The sequence below is a fragment of the Peromyscus maniculatus genome, chromosome 23 (genome assembly GCF_049852395.1).
Source record: "Peromyscus maniculatus bairdii isolate BWxNUB_F1_BW_parent chromosome 23, HU_Pman_BW_mat_3.1, whole genome shotgun sequence".
Classification (NCBI taxonomy): domain Eukaryota; kingdom Metazoa; phylum Chordata; class Mammalia; order Rodentia; family Cricetidae; genus Peromyscus; species Peromyscus maniculatus.
The window spans coordinates 33341734-33354948 of NC_134874.1; the positions used below are offsets into that span (position 1 = coordinate 33341734).

The 13215-nt window shown below is 40.8% G+C and overlaps 2 protein-coding genes across 2 annotated transcripts in view; both read left to right on the forward strand.

The window, feature by feature from the left end:
* LOC143270582 (uncharacterized) overlaps positions 1–13215 on the forward strand; it is a 444849-nt gene that overhangs the window by 30088 nt on the left and 401546 nt on the right. The window lies entirely within an intron of this gene.
* Positions 1–13215, forward strand: part of LOC143270581 (uncharacterized) — a 62811-nt gene that overhangs the window by 11632 nt on the left and 37964 nt on the right. Inside the window, exons 5-8 of the mRNA XM_076561007.1 lie at positions 2422–2489; positions 3180–3201; positions 11180–11247; positions 11978–12002. Coding sequence (XP_076417122.1) covers positions 2422–2489; positions 3180–3201; positions 11180–11247; positions 11978–12002 — 183 coding nt within the window. The remainder of the gene's footprint in view (positions 1–2421; positions 2490–3179; positions 3202–11179; positions 11248–11977; positions 12003–13215) is intronic.

Genomic DNA, 13215 nt, shown 5'->3' on the forward strand with positions numbered 1-13215 from the left:
AGTTGTTGGCCTTAACCCTTAATTTCACCAATAAAGCTGCCAGACCACAAGGAGCTTAATATTAACAGAAAAGATTTTAGGAAGTAGAGTAGTCTATATGTGATTTTTACTTCATGAAAGGTCATATTCCTAGCATCTTGAATTTTCAGGTTACTTATACTTTGCTTAATTTAAATTCCCTTCCCCAAAAGGGAAGGGAGAAATGTTGTAACTGAATTATAGTTTCAAAAATTAAAACGGGGGTCAGAATCCCCTTCTCCCTGAAATCCAGGTGTGCTGTCTTTGTTTTTTGTTTTGTTTGTTTGTTTGTTTTTTTAACTTGTCACAAACCAGAGTCATTTGGGAAGAGGAAACTTCCATTCAGAAAATGCTGCCACCAGATTCACCCATAGGCAAGCCTGTGGTGCATTTTCTTCATTGATGATTGATATGTGAGGGCCCACCTCACTGTAGGCAGTGCCACCCCTATGGTGGTGTCACTGAGTGCTGTAAGAAAGTAGGCTGAGCGAGCCTTGGTGAGTAAGCATCACTCCTTCATGGCCTTTGCATCCTCTCCTGACTCTGTTCTTACCCTGTTCAGTTCCTGTCCAGAGTTCCCCGAGAAAGTGAGTGTGAAGAGAGAATTGTATGCTGAAATAAACTCTTTCCTCTACAAGTTGTTTATGATCATAGTGTTTGGTCACAGCAATAGAAACCCTAAGTAAGACACTGTGTAAACTATTAAGGAGCATGGGATTATGTCATTTGCAGAACATAGATGTAAGTGAATATACTTGCCATGTTAAATGTCTTATGTTCATTGAAAAAGGCAAGTCCCAGGTAATTTCTTTCATTTGAAGGACTAGGTTTTTATGTAAAAATAAAATTACATATGTGTATATGATGTGAACAAAGTAAAGGGAACTAACGAGATGGGAGGAGAAGGCGGTGGTGTGGGTGCAGTCTTACATGCAAGTGCTCTTCTGAGAGTGGTACACTATGTGATGGTACACTGTGACTATACTGTGCCAATTGAAAAGGATATATTTCTTATTCTGACTTCTGTCCAGTGTTACCTTTAAATTTGAGACATATGTTAATTTTGCTCTTTTTTGTGTGGTAATTCCATAAATGTTGGTACTTGATAGTTGATAATATCATTGTTGTCAGCTATACCCAAATTGACTGTTTCCCAATTGCTCTACTAACTCAACATTGAACTTAAATTTCTGGAATTTTTGATTGATTCTTTCACATTGTACTTTGGATGAATTCTTAGATAATGTGAATTTGGAAGGTGGTTCCATGCTTCCTTTCCTTCTTTCGTCATGACTTGCAGAGTTGTGTTACTATGTACAGTTGTCTCAGTATTTCCTTAGAATTTTTTCCAGACTCCTTAGCACCAATATCTGAAACTAATCAAGCCCTTATATTACACTGTGTCTTATAGGGCTATAACACATACATGTTCTCCATGCTCCTTAGAACCCTGTAGAATACTGACAATACTCAGCACAGTATAACAAAATATAATACACGATATGCTATACTTTAGGGAATAATGTACACACAACATAGGCAAGAATATTTTCAGATATGTTCATCCTAGTAAAATTTCCCAAGTAAAATGGATACATTAGCATGGATCATAACTAGTGATAAATTCTGAGTCAACATATATGGATTGGTGGAGGTTGAAATAGATTTGAGACATGTGCCTCAGGAAGTATCAATTGTTCCCTGCTTTAAAACAGGAAGTGACAGTATTTTGTTGCTTAATCATAAAGCTTCTTTTATTAGAAAAGATAGGTTGGATCAGTGCATAATGACTTTTTCAGCCCAGCCTGCTGACCTAACTGCAGTTGAATCCCACAACTCACATGGTGAAAGGAGAAAACCAGACCCCTGAAGAGCTCCTCCTAACTCCACCTGCACACAGACACACATGCATGGTTTCCTCCAACCAGAATAAATGCAGTGTGTATTTTGAAAGACTTATTTACTTTCCTGCAGTGAAAGATTCTTCCACATTGATTTAGATTCCCATTGTCTAGGAAGCCAAAAGTTCTGTTCCTCATTTCTCTTCAGTTCTTCTCTTTGCCTTAATTTGTGTGACAGTAATATAATCCACAGTTCTGGAATAAGCAGAAAGCAAACCATTCCTAACACTTTGGCTGGCTCTTAAGATTCTGTTCCTTATACTGGATTGCCTTGCCCAGCCTTATTGCAAGGGGGGTGCTTAGTCCCATGGCAACTTGTCGTGCCATGATTTGTTGACACCCACGGGAGGCCTACCCCTTTCTGAACAGAGAAGCAGAGGAGGAGTGGATTGGGGGGAACAATTAGATCAAGTCACATATGCTAGCCACATAGACTTCTATACATCCCTGGAGTAATTAAAAACAATACCATGTGTTGACAAATTACTTTCTGTCTTTTTAGAGATACACAAAAACTCCACTACATTTTCTTCTAGAAAACAGGGAGAGCTACCCGTGATGATGGTGGAGGTAAGACTGCCTTTCCTCTCAAAGTAATATAAAAAGTTACTTTGTCCCTTACATTGTAGTGGATATGAAATTCAGTTAACAAAAGCCAGGTGCATCATGGGTTAGCTCAGGGAGAAAAGGAACTGGAATTGTGCCAGCCTGCTCCTGACTGAACTGAACATAAAAGTATGCAGTGCCATTTATCACAGTTTGTGTGAGAGGATAGTTTCTCCTGAAGAAAAGGGTTCCTCTTTAGATGCGTGTATAATTTTCACTCAGAAGTTGACAGCCACTTCTGGTTTCTAAAATCTTGATGCAGTTTATGTTCTACTTATGTTCCAAAGTTTCTGGGTTTCAGCATGGAGATGTTGAGTGGTAAGACTTCTACTGCATGAGGATTAGTGTAAATAATTGAGGCCCAGCTGGAGGAGGAATTATCTCACAGTCAGGTTATAAAGATGCAGCTTGGCTTAGGGAACATTCAGCAGAGACCAAACAAATTAATTTGGCCTTTGAACCAGCAAAAGTGGGAATGGCACAAACTATAGAGTCCCAGTTCTTCTGGGACATTGTCACATAATATACTAACACATAGGACTCTTGCCCATTTTGATTGGCATCATACTATGTCAACATGTGTTCTAAAGACCCATGTAAACAGAATTTAGTATGACCTGTGCCTCAAACTGTTTTCTTTCCTTTAAATTTCAGGTGGAGTCTAGAAAACATACCAGTATGTATTATAAAATCTCCTTGTTAAGACACATTTTAGAAAAGTATAATTACTGGGTATCCTCATGTCTAATGCACCACTGTGATCTAAGCCACCTATAGGGAAGAACTTGGATTTTGGTTTTTAAAAAAAAGTAGTACCTGAAGTTAAAAAAAAAACTGGGGTTGTCTACTGTCACTGGATTCAGATCTGATCTCGTTAGATTGTTTGAGATGTTCTGTACCAGGCTGTGTCTAAATCTGTTTTTCCCCAAGATAGGTATCCTGATTACCCAGTCAAATCTCCTGTGACAAACTAATGAATTAACAAATTAGGATGAAAACTTTACCTACAGTATATATGTTCAAAGCCCATTACATGTGGTACATTTATTTGTTTGTGTGCTACTCTATGGAAGAATAAACCATGGCACAGAGGTAAGTGATGAGGCTGTTCAAGAATTGATCAAGAAACATTTCATAGCCCAAGCACTTAGTAATCCCTAACTTCCAGCATCCCAGCATCTGCCTTCAATAGGTCAAAACTGCAGAGATCAGGACCCTGTAGTGACTACCACAGAGGGGAAATGCCCAGGGCATTACTTCTCATCTACATACAGACATTCCAAAGAATGAAAGGTTAGAAAGCCCACAAGCTTCTAGTCAGATCAGCGCTTCTGAGAATGGGAGACAGACACTGCATGGGGAGATGGGGCAGGGGTTTTTCACTTAGGCTTTTGCTATACATGGCTTTTTCCAGTATTCTCTATTGTCACGTTGCCATGAATTTAGACTTTACCTACACAGTCCATGTATTGCTTAACTGATTCAGTGATCCTCCTGAAGCTCCATTCTCACTCTGTTGACTGTACCCGGAAACAAGCCGTCAGATCAAATGGACAAACACACAGTTGTTAGGTTCCTCTGTTTTTCTGTCATGAGGCTGACATGACTCCCTGTTATAATGCATTCCCAGTTCCTGAATTCTTAAGGGAAATTTGTCAGGAGCAAGCTGTTGCCCCTCAGGATGTGGAAGGATCTCCCGTTCCTGAAGTAGCACACAAACAACACCAATAAAAATGGAAGGTGCTGTGGGAATTCCATAATTCTGTCCAATTGTGTATACTGTTGCAAATTATTTTCTTTCATATATAAATCTATAGAGAAGCTTAAGACTTTTTCCTATGTAGAATAATACTAATATATCTACGTCTTCAATGTATATGCAACCACAGAATTTAAAATGCATCTGATGTCACCTTATTCAGTAGCATGAACCGGTGGAAACTGAGGCTCATCTTGTATGCATCAGGGTGGTTTCACCGGGTGTAGACAGGAATGGGTGAACCACCTTCTCTCATACTTTCTCTCACATGTGGGTGATGCAGATGGAGTAGGTCTGATGTTCCTCAAAGTGACCTGGTAAAGTTCCAGCGTCTCATGACTGAGGGTGAAATTCACCTTAGATAACAGTGTTCCTGGTTTGATCCAATGAGCAAGGATCCAGGGGTGGTCATGTTACACATTGTGTTAGAGGATCAGGGAGTGGGAAAGATATCAATAAGGACAAGGAAAATGAGAGGGGGGTGTCCTTTTCCTCTTTCAATGGCACAGTGGTAAGCAGAGTCTGGGGAAAGTGTACTTTGCCATTTGAAGACAGTATTTCCCAGGACATTACTCCTTTTTCAAGGGTTGCTTTTTAAAATTTAATGTTTTCCTTTTCTTTCTTGAAAACTTATACAATATATTCTGATCTTGGTTTCCCCTTCTCCATCTCTTCCCAGATTCTCCCCACCTTACCACCCATCCACTATCTTTATCTCTCACTGTAGAAAAGAAACAAGCAAATTAAAAAAGAAAACCAATATATAATCAGTGTAAAAGCACAACAAATACACACACACACACACACACACACACACACACACACACACACTCAAAAAAGCAACATAAAAACACCAAATCAGAAACTATAATATACTTGTAAAAGACCAGTAAGATTTTAAAAATGCTCCCCCAAAAGCAATATGAGACCCAAAAAGTCTACAAAACCATTAAGTATGTTGTGTGTTGGCCATCTACAGCTTGCATGCTTGCATTGGGTCTACCCTTAAGCGTGGTTAATATACCTAATGAGACTCTATTGGAGAAAACTGATTTTTCCCTTGAGTTTGCCAATGAAGATAGCTTCTTGGTTAGGAATGGGAGCTCCTGTTCACTTCCCCCTTTGATGTAGGAAGACACATCTTTAATCTAGATCTTTTGAGCTGGGAAAAGACAAGCAATTGAGGCATGAAGACACATGCCTTTAACTGAGAACTTGAGGCAGGAAGCCACACTTTAATCCAGCCCACACCTCCTGCTGGAAGCCTATATAAGAACATGGAAGAAGGAAGCTTTTGCTCTTTGCCTGATTGTTCTGGTCTTGTTAACAAGTGCATTCCTTCACTGGCATTACAGCCTATTTCTTCCAAAGATCCAAATTAGAAGTGGGTCTTCCTACTTCAATTTAAGAAAAAAATTCCTCACAGATATGCCCTCCATTTTGGGGGGTTAGTTCATTCCAGATGCAAACAAGTTGGCAAGCAATAACCATCACACCTTCTTAAGCAATAATGCCAAGAAGAGTTCATTAGTCATCCCACCTCAGCTAACCTAATAGATATAATCTCACACTTCCATGCCCAGTATTGGGTATCATCCAATTGACTGTTTGACTGTTGAGATTCACCATGATTGTGCCCATGAAGTATTGAGTTCACTTTGTGTACTAACACGATAGAGCCATTCTGTCTGGTGAAGGACAACATTCTCTCTTATACTCACAGAAACCTGTAGATGATAGTCTATTGTAGGCAGAGTTTCTCTGGGTGCTAGCAGCAGCTTCATAAAAACCACATTGAGCTTTAACATAAATTATAAATGTTTACCCAATAGCTCAGGCTTATTACTAACTAGCTCTTACAACTCATTCCTATTAATGTATATTATCCCATGAGGCTTAGCGCTTTTACGTCTATCCAATTAGGTATGTCAGACTCGTTCTGCATCTGGCTGGCAACTCCTCTGACACCACCCTTCCATATCCCATCATTCTCAATTTGGCTTTCCCACCTAACTTTTACCTGTTCAGCTATTGGCCATTTAGCTTGTTTATTAAACCAATCACACCAACATATATTCACAGTGTACAAAAGGATTATTCAAGAGCAGTCTAGCAGTTAGGGTCCAATGAAGCAGGCAGAACAGAGCACTTCCCTTTCTTCCTTCAGGACTTGTAGCAGTCCATGCATAGTCCTCTGTTCACTGTTAACTCCTGCTTCACGTGGCACCAACAGGGTAGAGTGCTGGGTAAAATGGATGTTTACTCTGACAGAACTGCCACGTCTCCTATATACTGGCAAGGAAGGGACTAGTGTTAATGGGTAGCTCATTTCCAGCCTATGCGCCTCATCCTGGACTGCCATGCAGGATGACTGAGGTGTAAAGGAGGTCAGAGACGTGTCCTTCATCCTTGAGCCTCTGACCTTATGAGTGAGCAGGGATCTGATCTCTGACCCCTACCTTGGCTCTTTTTCATGCATTCTTGATTCTGATTCCAAGATACAGATGGTGCCTTAGGAAGTTCCCATAAGCTAATACCCATGTTCCAAGGGCTAAAGGACATGAGCAATTGGGGATCCACCTTCTTGACACACATCTTGCCACAGGCTGTGTCTGTCCTCTATGTTTTGTATATTTATGACTTTCTCCTGGAGTATCTGACATGGTGGTCTTTGGGTGGAAATGAGTTCATATCTGAGGATTGTGTTTCCTCCAGGCTCTCATCTCTTTGGTAGGTTGATGGACTTTGATCTTTACAAGTCTGTCTGATCTTCTGCATTGTCTCATTGAACAACTCTGGGCTTGGCTCCTTCTCACAGACAATCTCAGTAGCCTTAATACATTGTGTCTCCTCTCCTTAAACTCAACAGTTATTGCTTCTGAGCAAGGTGTCCCTCCTAGACCTAGGAGCAGTCTCTACCCCCATTATCTTCTTCCTCCCTTCTCTGGTGCATTCCTCTGGGATCATGGGTCCTGTAGACACTGCACCTGGTAATGCATCAAGGTGTGTGATATCCTTTCTACCTGGGAACATTGAAACATTGCTCAAAAGAATGCCCAACTGAGTCTCTTATGTCCCATGTCTCTTTTATTCCATAATTTTCTCTCCCTCACTAAGCTCATCACAGTCACAAGACAACTTGGAGAGAAGAAGACAAAACAGAAACCTTCTCTGGAGACTGCATGCCCAGAAAGACGGTTGAATCTTAATAGGTTATCTGACTCATGCCCTTGCCTTGTGGGTAGAGGTGAAACCTTGCTGTTGAACAGCTGATACACTTGAATATGAAAAAAGAGAGGGAAGAGTTGAGTCTAAAATCAGCTAGGAAAGGTCTCCTAATCAGATTAGTGTAAAAGAACAACTAAATTACATTAAAAAAAACCTGAAAAAGTTTGTCCCAAAATTTATGGAAAGTGACAAAGCCAAACCACTGACTTTTGATGGTCCATTTGGAACTCTCGAACACCTAATGCTCTGACCCCAATTAGTGCAATGTCTGCTAACTTCCTTGACACTGTGTCTACTTTATACCCGTCTGTAGCTGTGCTGCAGGCAGCCTCATGTACAGACACCCTCATTTTGCATGGAAAGGCAGAAGCCTCTGAGAAGTGTCCACCTTTAGTGCTTTTTTGAAGACAAAACACATGGCCTTCACCTAGGCCTTGCCAAAAATGTACGACTTCTGTGCATGGATCTGGCTACCACTTTATGTCTGAGACTAAGTGGTGGGATGAGTTAAGGGTCCTGGGTGAGATTTCAAAAGATGGACCTAGTATTGGCCTCCATAACCTGTTTGGTGTGGCATAGTCACACAGGGTGAAGAGTGAGTATCATGGGTCACAGTCAGCAAAAGGGCTGACAGATGTGCTGCCTTTCTGGGTCTGGGCCTGCCGGTGGGTAGAATGGAAGGAGAGAAGTGATTCAGACTCATAAGAGAGTTGATAAATCTGCCTGGGTCTGGGCATAGAGAGGCTTCATGGGTGGGCAGCACATTATGATAGAACAGGTTTAGAATTGGTTTAGAATACTCCAGAGAGCTGGGTATGGGGCACTTACCTGTGTCCATACCTGAATTGGCATTAGGTTGAGGGTCCCTCATAAAGCTAGGCAGGAAGGACAATGGAGGATGACCCCTGCCAATACCACCACTGAGGGATCTGACACTAGGGGATCAGAATGGAGGGCAAGTGGTAACTGAGTGTGTGGACTAATGCAGGATAGTGCATACCCTCCTCTCGCATCCATGTGCATGAACACTTACCTGCAGCCAAGCAAATGAATCTAATCCACACCTATGATCAAACCTACACTCACACATGCACATTCATGCATACCCATGAACAAGAAATCTGAATGGCATGTGGCACAATTGCAATAAATTCATAACCATTTCTGGTTAAAGATGTAGTAAAGTCAATTATTGCCAAATATCATGCCACCATCGGGAAACTTAATCACTTGCATGATTTGCTTGTATTCCCAGATCATTGCACATTGCAGAGACTGTTGATTCCTTCGGTCTCTATTGCATTGGAACTGATTTATGTAACATTTCACTTGCTCAATTTGAGTGTTTATTTCACTCATAAGACTGTCAATCATTAGAAAGCAATTACCTACACAATATTTAGAAAATCTAAAGTTCTCGTTGTTGGTTTAGCTGATTTTATGAACATCACATGAACCCACTAAAATTGATATACTTATGATATGAAATGGATACATAAATATTGTCTCCTTCTGAAAATATGAAATAAAGAAGCAAAATACATTAAATATATAGATTTCCATTAATGAAATGAAATGTTTAAAACTCCTCTCCATGTCCTTTGAAGAATGGAAATTATCATTTCAACAATGCTTGAGTTTGCTAGACAAATCTTTTTAAGAAATTTTTTATTCATTCCACATATTGACCACAGATACCTCCTTCATCCCTTCTGCTCTGCCTCTAGCCTTTCCCCACAGCCTACCACTCATCTCCTCCTTCAAAAATGTATGGCCTCCCATGGAGAGTCAGCAAAACCCAGAACATTCAGCTGAGGAAGGTCCAAGCCCCACACCCTTTCATCAAGGCTGTGCAAGATGTCCCACATTAGGCAATGGGCTCCAAAAAGCTAGCTCATGCTCCAGGGATAGATCCTATTCCTACAGTCAGGGTGCAGTGAAACACACCAAGCTACACAAATATCTCACCCCCACCGAGGGCCCAGTACAGTCCCATGTAAGGCTCCACAGCTGTGGGTCCAGAGTTAATGAGTTCCCACTAGCTTGGTTCAGTTGTTTCTGTAAGTCTTCCCATCATGGTCTTGATGCCCCTTGATCATAGAATCAATCTTCCCTCTCATCGACTGGACTTCTAGAACTCAGCCTGGTGCTTAGCTCTCTGCATGGGTTTCTATCAGTTATTCACTGAAGGCTCTATGATGACAGTTAGGGCTTTTCACCAATCTGATCACCAGGGTAGGACAACTCAGGCACCCTTTCCACTATTGCTAGTAATCTTAGCTGGGGTCATGCCTGTGGATTCCTGGGAACTTCCCTGACCAGGTTTCTCCCTATCCATACCATAATGTCTCCCTCTATCAAGATATCTCTTTCATTGCTCTCCCACTCTGCCCCTGTTCCAGTTCCACCATCCCATTCCCCTATGCTCACATCCCATACAACTACCCTCCATTGTCCCCCATAACCCCCAGTTCACTCAGGAAGTCTCATCTATTTCCCTCTCCCAGGAATTCCTTGCATCCCTCTTAGGTCCTCCTTGTTACCTAGCTTCTCTGGTATGTACTCACTCATAAATGGATACCAGAAGTAAAGAAAAGGGTAACCAAACTACAACCCACAGCTCCAGATAAGATATACAAATATTTTAATATTTGCATATTGATGTTATTCCTTTTCACCAGCCTCACTGGTTATGTTGATGGACAATTTTTGCATCCAACTGAACTTTCAGATGTGCTAACACCTGCTGAATGGATGTCACTCTGGATTCAAAGTTGCCTATTTCATCTTTCAAAATGGTCTTTGCTTCTCCTAGTAGTTCATGGGGTTTTTTCTTGAGAGTGGTTAATGAAAGCACTCTCATATATCACTAGGCATTTATCTGCCAACATTCTATCGTTACACATCTTCTAAGTCCTGGAGTTTCTTTTGTATTTCTAGTTCTGCTCTTAGCTTGTGATTCTCTTCCTAGTCCGTGCAAATTTCTTTATGTTTTTTGATCTTGGAGTAAAATGCTGACATCCTATACAGCTGCTTCCTTCATAGTGATTCTCTTCTTTCCAAGTTGAGAGTTTCATGTGAGACTTTTACTACATAAAAGATTGTATTCCTGCCGTCCTCATCTGTCAACTCTTACCTGAAATTGGAATGATAAAAATTGTAAACACAAACACTAAAGTTTAAACACAAGTTTGGCCACAGGGAAGGATAAAATTCTTCTTTCCAAGGAAATTGATGCCTTCTCTAAGCCCAATGACCTGGATTTGAAACTCAGAACACACCTGGCAAAAGGGGAGGAACAGATCCCACAAGCTATCCACTGACCTCCACACCCAAAATGAGACTTCACAAGTGGCCCTAAATAGAATACATGTGAAAATGTTAATTTAACAATACACAATCAAAGACAGATTATTTTATGTTGCTTTGGGTGTCCACTGTCTGGAAATGCAACAAATCTCTTACTCATATCTCTCCTGGTCTTTCTCTGCTTTAATTTCCTTCAAGGGAAGACGGTTCAGCAGCTGCCCAACAATCCTGTTCAGTAGGTCTAGTCACATGTCCTAAGTCCATGCACTTTTACCCACATCAAGTAAGGATACTACATAGGTAGGAAGCAGGACCAAGAGCTGACAGTCTGCAAGCTCATGACTTTCTCTCCCCCTAGGTTTAACGGAAAATGATGACACACTTAGACCAGATGGCCGCACAATGACAGAAGAAAATCCCTTGGAGGTAAGAGGGCCTTTTTCTCTCTAAAGTAGAAAGGTTACTTTAGTGATCTTATGTTTCAGAGGATATCCCACTGAACAACAAAACTGAGCAGGCATCATGGGTATTAGAGAGTTAGTTTGGAAGGGGAGAAGAAGAATTGTACCAGCCTGGTCCAAACTGAATAGAGCATCAAAGCATCCAGTGTTAATTATCAGTCTTGTGAGCAGGCTTTTTCTTCTGGAGAAAAAAGATCCTCTTAGATAAAACTTAAAGTTTTGGTTTAGAAGTTGTCAGGCACTTCAGATCCCCTCAATTTCCATGCAGTACGTTCTACAACAGTCATATGGAGCAATCTTCCTATGTCCAGTGTAGGGATGCTGAAGGTTAGACTTTTAACACGTGAGCATTAGTGTAAATAATTGAGGCTACATTGTGGCAGGGTTAATTTCATAGCAGGATCATAAAGATGCTCCAGCATGTTGCAGTGTGGCTTAGGGAACACGCAGCAGAGACCAAACAGATAGTGCCTCTTGATCTGGTGTGGGAACCAGCAAAAGTGGGAAGGGGTACAAGTGAGGAACACCAGTTCTTTTGTGACACCATCATATATACTAAAGCAGAGTCTTTTATTTGAAGACTCTTTCCCACTTTGATTGGCATTATATCATGTTCATATGTGTTTCAATGACCCATGCAAACAGAACTCATCATGACCTAGGCCACAGACTGTTTTCTTTCTTTTATGTTTCAGGTGCGTTGCCGCAGCCAAAGAAGGAGTATGTATTATGGAATCTCTTCCTTAAGACACCCTTTACAAATGAATTTTATAAATACTGGGTATCCTTATATCTAAGCAGCCACTGTGATTTATGCCACCTATTGGGAGCATTTGGACTGTATTTTTTTTTAAAGTGGACCCCTAAGTTAAAAAAAAAATAGTGGAGGCATTTGTCCATATGCACTGGATTCAGCTATGATGCCTGTAGTTAGTCTGGAATGGTGTATACCAGGCTATATCTAAATCTGTTTTCCCCAAGATAGGTATCCCAATTGCTCAGTCCAATCTACAGGGACAAGCTGTTGAATTACCATATTAGGATACAAGCTTGACCTAAAGTATATATGTCAAAGCCCATCACATGTAGTACATTTATTTGTTTGTGTGCTACTCTATGGAAGAATAAACCATGGCACAGAGGTAAATGATGAGGCTGTCCATGCAGATCAAGAGACCTTCTATAGCCCGAGGTCTTGGTAATCCCTAACTTGCAACATCCCAGTATCTGCCTTCAATAGGTCAAAACTGCAGAGATCAGGACCCTGTAGTTACTACCACAGAAGGCAAATGCCCAGGGTATTGTTTCTCATCTACCTACAGACATTCAGAAAAATGAAAGGTTAGAATGCCCACAGGCTTCTAGTCAGATCAGTGATCTGAGAATGGGAGACAGACAATGCATGGGGTGATGCGGCAGAGGTTTTTCCCTTAGAGTTTTACAGTACAGTACAGTACTGATTTGGAACACACACACACACACACACACACACACACACACACACACACACACACAAACAGTTAGTTAGAAGAGTAGCCATGCTTTGAAAGAGGGCAAGGAAAGGTTTATGGTTATAGAGGAGGGTTTTCATTGAGAAACAGGCGTGGGAAATGATGTCCTTATTATAGTATCAAATAGGAAAGAAAGATTTTTTAAAGAAATAGTTAGATATGATTGTTTTTGCTTTCTCTTATATTTCTTTTGTCATGTTTGGTTGTTTCTTTCAGAAATTTTTATTTCAAGTGGGAGACAGATAGGGAGTGCATCCAGATGAGGGGGGGGGTTGGGAGGAACTGGCAGGATCAGGGGGAGATGAAACTATAATTTAGGAATATTGTATGAAAAAATCTGTTTCCAACAAAAGGGAAAAAATGAAAAATTAAAAAATTCTCTCATGCAAATTTAAGATCACGATTTTAATAGAACAAAAATA